The following is a 9,699-nucleotide window of genomic DNA, read 5'->3' on the forward strand; positions in this document are numbered from 1 at the left end:
TTGGTAGGGACATCGCACTATATGTGCAGGAGCCCGGGTTCGATCCCGGGACACTCCACTTATTCACCTTTAAGGTGGATTTTCTAGCCACTAGGCTACTTGACCAAAAAAAAAAAAAAAACTCATGAATTCCCACCACTTTACTCTATATATTAATATTTTACTCATATTTATTTAAAACAAAAGAAAAGTAATATTATTTTATTATCAAATTTAGACAAAGTTCCGTTATTATTTTTTTTTAACGGCAGACAAAGTTCTGTTACTTTAGCAAGTAACAATGATGACAGCTGGCGGAATGAATCTATCGGTATTCTTAGGGGGGTGTATTGGATTGAGATTTTAAAAGACTTTTTTGGCAAAACAAAATCCTGAAGATTTTAAAGATTTCGTGAGATTTTATTGATTTTGTGGGATTGTAAATGACTTTTTTTAAATGACTTTTTACAATCAAGATTCTTAAACAGGATTTTGATGGATTTACAATACAGACTTTTCAGATTTCAAACTACTTTATAGATTTTTATGATTTCGAATAACTAATTGAATTTTTTTAAGATTTTGAAGAATTCATTGAATTTTAAGCAAAAAAATTACAAAAGTGAATAAAAAGGATGATAACTTTTTTTTTTGGTGCATATAATTCTAACTTTTTATTTATTACATAAATAAATTCTAAAGTTTGAATAAAGCAAATAAAAACGAAATTTTTTATAGCAATATTCATTATTGCCTAAAAAAATAGTAACAAAGTGATTATAAATCCATGATTTTCTAAGTAGCATTTCTCCACATATCTGAACCTATACTAGTCCTCCATAAATTTGCATCTTCTCGTTCCTGCTCTTGTGTTTGAACAATGGGTTCATAATTATTGTCTTCATGATTTGGTAACACTGAAGATGAGGATGAAGACTCATCCGTAGGTTCGACTGGAAATTCATCTGAACGACATTCTTTACGAAGAAAATTATGAAGTGCTGCGCATGCCAACACAAGCTCCGCTTGTGCCTTAAATGGAAATGGAGGCGCGGACTTAAAAATTGTGAACCGCGATTTAAAAACATCAAATATTCTCTCAATCACATTCCTTAAGGACGCATGTCGAAGATTGAATAATTCCTTTTCATTTTCAGGGTCATTACCATGACCTGCAAAATCTTGTAGATGATATCGTACACCTCGATATGGGGCTAAAAATTTGCGTCGATTTGGAAATCCACAATCCACCAAAAAAAACTTACCTAATTACATAAGAAATGCATATAAAATTAGTATGAAACTGAAAATAGATAAAACACAGTTTAAAAATTGACGACTTACCTTGGGGTACTTTAAGTCCATTCCTCCTTGTCAAAGCATCATTTAATAGCTTGGAATCATGTGCTGAACCCTCCCATCCGCTAAGAACGTACATGAATTCCAAATCAAAGTTGCATGCAGCTAATACATTTTGTGATATATTTCCATGACGATCACAATAACTGCTTACATCTCGTCCTCTTACCATTGCTGGAATGTGTGTACCATCAATAGCTCCAATGCAATCCTAATATATATATATATATATATATATATATATATATATATATCAATTATTATCGATATTATTATAATAATCACAATTATATTTACAATTTTGTTATAATTAGATAATGATCACATATATACCTTAAAATAAGGATAAAACCTTGAGCTTTCCCTTATTTTTGCAGGCGTAGTTGAGCCTGGTCTAGCCATCAAATCAGGTGCTAATGAGTTCAAAGCCTTCAAAACCTTGTGAAAATTTTCACTTGTAGCAAATTGTGACCGGCCAAATGTATTGCGGATTACACAATATCGAGCATTCTGACCGACAATCTGTAGGAATGATGCAAGCATTTCTTCAACACAAATAAATCTTGTATCCTTCAAAGGTGTTTTTTCTCTTATAATCGTGCACAACTTTCGAAATACATCAGGATACATCCTATATACTTGTCGAAAAATTGTAGGATCATCATTTAATGCTTTGTGTATATAGTCATATCCCCGACTAGTAATTCGCCGTCGAGTTAATGGACGCTCAATATGTTCACCACGCATCATATTCAAAAACCGATTCAGTATGTATGTTAAAGCATAAATTGCCATCACATATGTGTATATGGCTTCATAAAATTCATCATCGGTTTCCTCATCATCTATATCTTCATTTGTATCTTCACTATATATATATCTTCATCCATTTCTTCGTTCTTTATGTCATGGCCATGGTTATAAGTCAATATCAAAAGTAATATCAAAGTTAATACAAAGTCATATTTAAAAATAAATACAATTAAAGTTTAACCACAACATGTTCACAAAAAATAAATACTTCAACCATAATAGTTCAACCAAAATGCAACCACGATAATTCGACAAAAAAAAATAAAACACTTCAACCAAACAAAGTACAACCAAAATAGAGACCCAAAAGTTATAGTTCAACAAACTCACGATGTTTAACATAATATTTTAAATAATAGATAATCAAAATATTAATCATCCCCTAACTTGAATTTTATCCAAGATGAGCGTTCTTCTGATGACATCTTTAAGAAAAAGTCCTTTTTTGCTTTAGTATTCAACAATTCAGCCGTCTTAAAACGCGTCATGTCATTCAAATTTGGAATATCTTTTATAACTTCCCAAATAATACCCTCGAGCTCTCTATCTCTATCTCTATCTTTTTCTCTTTTCTCCATCATGTTAGATATTTTTTCAAAATTCACAGCAATAGTCTCAATGCCAACAGAAAGGTTTCTAATAACATTGTCTTGATTGTTGATCCCAACAGTGGTATAACTTCCTCCATACTCGAATCTCTTTCTCTTGTGACTATTTTGTCTTTCTAAGGGAACCTCTGAATTTAAAGGGGGATGAGATGGTGGACTAGGTTGGCTTGGTGATGGAGGTTGATATTGTGGTTCATAGTTATCTGGATGGACAAATGTGTCACTATTAGCATCATATGAAAATTCTTCTATCCCAACACTTCTATTTTCTGGCTCATAAGTTGTTGCATTTTCTGGCTCTAAAGTTGTTGCATCTGTATCATCTGGATCTACCGCTATGGAATTATTCCCGGTAGAAACTCCACCCCCAACAACAATCTTTAAAATCTCATAATCAATCATAGTCTTTCCTCGAAGTTTGTTGTGACTTGGGTGTGACTAAAAAAAACCATTGTTAATATACTGCAAATATTATAAAGTACTAAAATTGTAACTATTAGATATGTTTAAAAGATTGTGAACTTAGCTCACCTTTAAGTAATCTTTCCATACTTCCTCAGGAGCGGTGAAAGTTTTTGCAATTGAGTCCCATCCAAAACCAGAGTTGTGACGCATAAGTGTTGACATCATGTTATATTGGTTCTTAAACCACTTCATCCGACTCAAATAGTGACTATAAGTTTTAGGGAACCTAGTCTTAGCATTTAGGTCAGGAAGTATTAACCGTTCTACAGTTTGTTTGCTAAGTGATCCATTAGCATCACGCATCCCCCTATTCATAGCATCCACCAAGAGATGTAACAACTCATTGGTTTCCTCCATTGTCCAAGTTACATAATTTTTAGAGTGTATTCTTCTCTATATCTTACCTTTAAATCATGGGTCTTGTTAACATGTGCCCTTAGGGCACATGTTAAGATATACCAAAATAGAAATTCATCATTTAATGATACAAGAAATTTAATGCTTCAAAAGTCAAAATGCACAAATTAGCATTTAATAATTTCTATTTTTGCTTCCTTAACATGTGCCTTAAGGGCACAAGTTAATATTCTCCTTAAATCATTTCAATATCAATTTATGTGCTAGGTTAGGTTACTCCATAAACATGATTTTAGCTTCGATGGAACCTTTTTTATATATATACTAGCTTCAATTGAACCTTTGTCTGTAAACATTAAGATTGGTCTCTTAAATTAATCTATTTTTAAATTGAATATCAATTTTTTAAAAAAAATAAAAATATAAACTGGAATTGAATAATATTTTGTAGTGACTAAATTTTTTTTATAATTGGAGACACTAAAATAGTTTTTTTTTTTCATCAAAAGAAAAGGATTTTCTTTATACTTTTACTTCACGAAAATATTTTAAATAATATTAAATACTATACACCTGCACCACTTTAAATTTAATGTGACGTGTGAAAGGAGATTACCCAGGGACTATAAATATAAGTAGAATACGATGTCGTATAGTGGGCCTGAGCGATAGAGAAAGTGAGTACTGATATAAACTTGGAGAAAACAAAACAAAAGAATGAAATCAAGAGGGAAGAAGAGAAGCCGTAAAGAAATGGAAAGCGAAAATCCCAATCCCGACGGTAACGCCACCGAATTAATTAACTCATTCATCGAAATCACTTCTTCAACTCAACAAGAAGCACTTTTCTTTCTCGAAAGTCACAATTTCGATCTCGACGCTGCTGTTTCATCTTTCTTAGACAACCACATCGCCACCATCCATAACGACGATAACATTATCCCTTTAAACGACACCAATACTAACGTCGTTTCACCTTCCGATTCACTTTCCCCTGATTTTCAACCTTCTGATTCTCCGTCACGGTCTCAATCGCCGTCGCCTTCTCGTACTCCTTATGAACTCCGATCTCGACGCTCGATTGGAAAGAAACCCTCTGGTAGTCGTCAAAGTGGAATTCGAACTTTGCGTGATGTGAAACGTGATCAAGATTCGAGGTCTGGTTCGGATTCTGAATCTGATGATCCGCAGGAATATTACACTGGTGGTCAGAAGAGGTAGTTCAAATTTCGTAATCTTTTTTAGTTTGATTGATTTTGATGATTGAAATGTGAGTGAATGATTAGTGCTGCAATGTTTTAGGGAAATTGAAAATTGGTTATAGTGATATGAGGTTTAGGTTTTGTGAATTTTGTGAGCTTTTGTTTATATCTATAATCTTGGTGTCTTTCACCTAAATGTAGTATATACCTAAATGTAAATTATTAGTAGTTTGGTTAAACTGTGTAAAATAATCATAATCTTTGATGCACCAACACTTATGAAGGAAGGCGTGTCCAATGCCGGACACCAGCACATGTGATTATGTTCAATTAATTCATTTTTTTCATTTTTTTATCAATGTCGACATGTCACTGTCTTATCCGGTATCGATGCGTCAGTGTCCGGTGTTGACGTCGGTGTCTTGTTCGGTGTCTATGTCAATATGCTTCATAGATCGTAATTTTTTAGACAAATGTTGAAATTAGTTTTTGCGAGTTATCATCAGCTCTTAGTTATCATAAGCTCTTTTATTTGGCTTAGCTTATAAAGAGTTATTGGCTAATGAGAAATTGTGAAATTTATTTTGATTGACAGTTTCAAAAGTTAAGCTCATCTTGGAGATTAGGTTTATTTGATATAATTGACTAGTTTCAATACGGTAGAAGCTCTTATAATGTACCTTTGTTTTTATTGTTGCAGTGGTATGCTTGTCCAAGATCCTACCAAGAAGGGTGGCAATTCTGTAGATGATATTTTTGATCAGGCTAGACAGGTTGCTGTTGATGCTCCTACTGAAAATTCTTCAAGGTCGAGGAGTTTTACTGGAACTGCCAGATTACTTTCCGGCGAGGCATTGCCATCTGCTCCTCAGCCAGTAGAGTCAATTACACATGTGGTCACTTTTTGGAGGAATGGGTTCTCTGTCAATGATGGTCCTCTACGGAGGTTTGAAGATCCACAAAATGCATCATTCCTTGAGGTATCTTAAATTGCTATCAACTTTTTTCCGAGATATTTTTGGTAGGGTTTTATACATATTTTGTGTATCTTAACCTGCATTGTATATATATGTATATTGTGAATTTTAACAATTGGCTAGAAGTCTCTCAAACTTATTGAAAACTATTGCTTGGTCTCATTCATTCGCAACTTAGAAGTGCCTTATCATAGCAACTGGGTTGAATAGAGAAGTTAGGTTGAGTAGAGAAGTTAGAGAATAATTCATGATTAGGCAACATAGTTATAGGGAGAGTGGAAGACAAGTGGGGATAATTAGGTGTTTTTTATGTCGGAAACCTTAGAGGTTGGGCAGAGAGAAATAAGTTCTGAGGAGATAGAAATCCATTAATCCAATAAGTTGGCAATGGGTATTTGTGAGTATGGAGTCTTTAGCCATTTTTGGTTCCATTATTGGTGCCAAGAGAACCTAGATTGAAGTCATTTTACATGCTTGTGATCACAAGATTCAGAGACAACTATGGTGGCACTGGAAGTGACTTTAAAAGGTTGACTACCTTCACGCACTCAAAAAGGCTGAAGTGAGATAGAATCACACTGTAAGACTTGTGTTTGTCGAAAAGCTGTAAGAGGAAGCAAGGAACAATCATGGAAGATGACGAAAGCGGTTATGAGGAATAGGGACGGCAATTCCGGTGATAATGGTGACGTGATTGGTTTTTTGTCCATATGGTCAGCCTTTTGCCATCATCGAAGCTATCAGATCGGAAACTACACATTGCAGCAATCATTTTGTGGGTATACTTGACATTATAGGCCAAGACCCAACCCAAGGAGTTCAACATCTCATTGTTCTGCATCCAATCCCTGTTTTTTATGGCACGAAAAGAGCGCACGAAACCTGAAGGATTTGGTTAAGTAAGTTATTCTTGCTAATTTAGCAAATGTGGAGCTGGAATTTTTCAATCTTGTGAAGGCACTGTCAGTTGTAAATTGTGAAATCTGTCAGTCCTACCAGCATGTTTATGTTTATTTGGCACAGGCTCTTTGCCTGCTGAGTAAAGCAAAGGAAGATTCTGTCATTCTATTTGGTATAGCCCGTACGTCTTCTGGTTTGAGGAAAACAGTACATTAACTGTCCTAGAGAGAATAATTATTGGCAGCTGTGGATCTCCCATTTTCCTCTTCAAATTCATCAGTCATCTCATCAAATTCAACATTGGTTACACAAGCACTGTCCATATTACCTAACAGTTCATAAGCCACACTTACCGCTGTTTATGTGAATATTTTGCCTGAAGATTTTAAGCTTCTGATGTTTGGAATACTGTGGTGCCTTGCCCAGTTGCCCTTGATGCTGTGTTTTGGTTGTTGCTGCACCCATGTTTTGCTTAAAAAGTTCGTGTTCAGTGTCTCTTGACTGAAAGCTGATCATACCAAGGCAGGGCATACAAGTAGCTCAAGAGGATATAGCCAATATAAGGACTGTTGCTTCCTTAAATTAAGAGAACAAAATTTGTTCTTGTCACCTTCAATCTTGAAACTCTTACATTGTTTATTTACTAATTTCAATCTTGAAAACAATGTTGTTCTTTGGGTGGCAGGTAGTGATAGGATACTGGTTTTGGGCCTATGCCCAAGGACTGGGCTGGAGAATTGCTGATGTGGCCAATTGGTTAGAAGAGGCGACATAGCTATTGCGTATAAGGGAAGTGGGGGGGAAGTAGGGGATCATTAGGTATCTTTTTTGTTAGAACTTTAAAGGTTAGGCAGGGAGGGAGAATAATCTCTTCTGAGGAACATTGCTATGGGATCACATGGGTTCTCTTGTCTTCTATATAGTTCTTTCATTTTCAATAAATAATACAGTGTCTGTTTCTCTTGAATTGGGCTTCTATCATTTTCTTGTTAAAGTGTTATATGCTTCTCATTAGTTTACCTCAATACAGAGCATAAAGAAGTCTGAATGTCCCAAAGAGCTTGAACCAACTGGCCGGCGAAATTCTGTCCGTCTCAAGCTCATAAGGCGGGATGAAAACTACCCGGTATGCCTCTTGTTTATTATCATCAGCTTTGAGTTCGTGTTCTATTAGTACATTTTCATAATCACTTGTCTATTTTCTTTTTGGCAACATATATAGGAACCGGCAAAGCCACGCTATACTCCTTTCCGGGGGGTTGGAAGAACTTTAGGTGACAGCAGCTCAAGTGGTGAAGCTGCTAGTGAACCTATTCAAACAACTGCCAGTGCTTCCACATTTACTGCTCCTGTGCCAGCACTGGGTCTAGTTGTAGATGAGTCCCGGCCAGTGACATCAATCCAGCTAAGGTTAGCTGATGGTACGCGAATGGTTTCTCGCTTCAATCACCACCATACAATCAGAGATGTTCGAGCATTCATTGATGCATCAAGATCCGGTGGAGTGACAAGTTACCAACTGCAGACAATGGGGTTTCCTCCCAAACAACTTACTGATTTGGACCAGACTATAGAGCTAGCTGGTATAGCCAATTCAGTTGTTATCCAAAAATTATAGGTTGTTTTCCCCATTTTATTTCCAATCAAATTGAATTTACTATCTTTATGGATAAACATTGTTTGATCTACTTTTGTGAATTTCACATAATGTTCATTGTTGGTATAGTCCATTTAGAATTTGCTTTCAAGAAGAGAAATTATGCTAAAATGGAGGTATTGTTACTAGAAAAGCTAGTGCAGGAATTTTCTTTGGTGTCACGATCACACAATAATTTTTTTTATTGTCTGCTTAGTAGATATTTTCATGTTCCCTCCACATTATAGTATTGAACCGTGTTCTCAAATTGTTGCTAAGTATTTCTAGATTAGCATTTAAATGAAAATAGAAATGAAGCAAAACAATTAATTGATCTATTACTTTGAAGCTCACATTCTTAAGTGAAATCAAAATATATTACCACTTTTAAAAATTATGCTTTTGGTTTGGTTTTTCGTTAAAATGTACTGTTTCATTCCACCGACCTTAAGTTATTATTTGACTGGTTTCGCATTAAGTTTAGGTTGTTCTTTGATGGGCTTTGCATTGATCTTATGTTTAGGTTCTTTGTTTCGTTTTGTATCAATCATAATAACTAAAATAATTCAAAAAAAACACAACAATTTTGGGATCAGAGTGGTTTCACTACTTAACTAATAAAATGTTTCATATCTGCATTCAACTCAATGTAATGTATGTTATATGGAGTCTCTTGATGCTTGGATTGTGTATTGGAAACAATATTTCTTTAAAAATCGAGTGATTTCGGATGGTTTGGAGTGGAGGGAAAATAGTTGGTGGTGGCATGTGTCTGAACGTCCTTGTATATATATATATATATATATATATATATATATATATATATATATATATATATATATATATATATATATTTCGGATGGTTTGCATGTTATCTTGTGAACTATGTTTTATTCAAAATATTTTCATAGGGGTGGTGAGGGAAGGGTGAATGTGAAAAGTCGATTATATTTTTACATTGCTCACTACTTAATATATGAATTGAGTATGCAGGACGGAAAAAAAAAACAAAAAAACAAAATTCTCTTATGGGGCTGGCCTGCTGGCTGCTGGGATGGTGGTGAAGTTGGATTCCATGTGATCATATTTGGCAGTAGGGATGGCAACGGGTGCCCATGGGTGCGGGTTTGACACTTACCAAATCCACACCCGAAATCATCACTCAAACCCAAAGGTTGTTCGGGTGGGAAAACAACACCCACGCCCACACCCATTAGGTTCAGGTTTTTTCCACCCAAACCCGCAGCACATTTGAAAATAATTTGCAAATTTAAGAAATTAAATTCCAACATAGACTTTGAATTAAATTACAACTAAAATTAAGGTCTTCCAAGGAAATTCAAACATAGACTTTCAAGAAATTACAACATAGACTTTCAAGAAATTAAATTACAACTAAAATT

At 34.9% G+C, this 9,699-nt stretch overlaps 3 protein-coding genes across 3 annotated transcripts; 1 reads left to right on the forward strand and 2 right to left on the reverse strand.

Moving 5' to 3' along the window:
• Positions 1-774: 774 nt before the first annotated feature.
• Positions 775-1,510, reverse strand: LOC123922297. Its single transcript, XM_045975024.1, has 2 exons — positions 1,324-1,510; positions 775-1,244 (listed from the first exon to the last, which is right to left on the reverse strand). The coding sequence occupies exons 1-2, from the start codon at positions 1,508-1,510 to the stop codon at positions 775-777; spliced, it is 657 nt and encodes a 218-aa protein (XP_045830980.1).
• A 1,012-nt stretch (positions 1,511-2,522) lies between these two features.
• Positions 2,523-3,937, reverse strand: LOC123922298 (uncharacterized protein At2g29880-like). The gene is made up of 3 exons (XM_045975026.1): positions 3,890-3,937; positions 3,291-3,617; positions 2,523-3,197 (listed from the first exon to the last, which is right to left on the reverse strand). Exons 1-3 carry the CDS (start codon positions 3,935-3,937, stop codon positions 2,523-2,525), a joined length of 1,050 nt encoding a protein of 349 aa, XP_045830982.1.
• Positions 3,938-4,233: 296 nt separating this feature from the next.
• LOC123924587 (plant UBX domain-containing protein 4-like) lies at positions 4,234-8,536 on the forward strand. The gene is made up of 4 exons (XM_045977532.1): positions 4,234-4,798; positions 5,484-5,763; positions 7,691-7,786; positions 7,883-8,536. Exons 1-4 carry the CDS (start codon positions 4,299-4,301, stop codon positions 8,276-8,278), a joined length of 1,272 nt encoding a protein of 423 aa, XP_045833488.1. The 5' UTR covers positions 4,234-4,298; the 3' UTR covers positions 8,279-8,536.
• The last annotated feature ends 1,163 nt before the right edge of the window (positions 8,537-9,699 follow it).

This window comes from Trifolium pratense, linkage group LG4 (genome assembly GCF_020283565.1).
Source record: "Trifolium pratense cultivar HEN17-A07 linkage group LG4, ARS_RC_1.1, whole genome shotgun sequence".
NCBI lineage: Eukaryota > Viridiplantae > Streptophyta > Magnoliopsida > Fabales > Fabaceae > Trifolium > Trifolium pratense.

What these genes read in the sequence shown, in the direction of transcription:
- LOC123922297 (XM_045975024.1), bottom strand. Translation starts at nt 1,510, where the DNA reads ATGGTAAGAGGACGAGATGTAAGCAGTTATTGTGATCGTCATGGAAAT. An exon ending in TGGACTTAAAGTACCCCAAG is followed by an intron (nt 1,245 to 1,323) that starts GTAAGTCGTCAA and finishes TTATGTAATTAG; the next exon opens with GTAAGTTTTTTTTGGTGGAT.
- LOC123922298 (XM_045975026.1), bottom strand. Translation starts at nt 3,937, where the DNA reads ATGTTTACAGACAAAGGTTCAATTGAAGCTAGTATATATATAAAAAAG. An exon ending in CTAGTATATATATAAAAAAG is followed by an intron (nt 3,618 to 3,889) that starts GTTCCATCGAAG and finishes GGTAAGATATAG; the next exon opens with AGAAGAATACACTCTAAAAA. An exon ending in TATGGAAAGATTACTTAAAG is followed by an intron (nt 3,198 to 3,290) that starts GTGAGCTAAGTT and finishes GGTTTTTTTTAG; the next exon opens with TCACACCCAAGTCACAACAA.
- LOC123924587 (XM_045977532.1), top strand. Translation starts at nt 4,299, where the DNA reads ATGAAATCAAGAGGGAAGAAGAGAAGCCGTAAAGAAATGGAAAGCGAA. An exon ending in TACACTGGTGGTCAGAAGAG is followed by an intron (nt 4,799 to 5,483) that starts GTAGTTCAAATT and finishes TTATTGTTGCAG; the next exon opens with TGGTATGCTTGTCCAAGATC. An exon ending in AAAATGCATCATTCCTTGAG is followed by an intron (nt 5,764 to 7,690) that starts GTATCTTAAATT and finishes ACCTCAATACAG; the next exon opens with AGCATAAAGAAGTCTGAATG.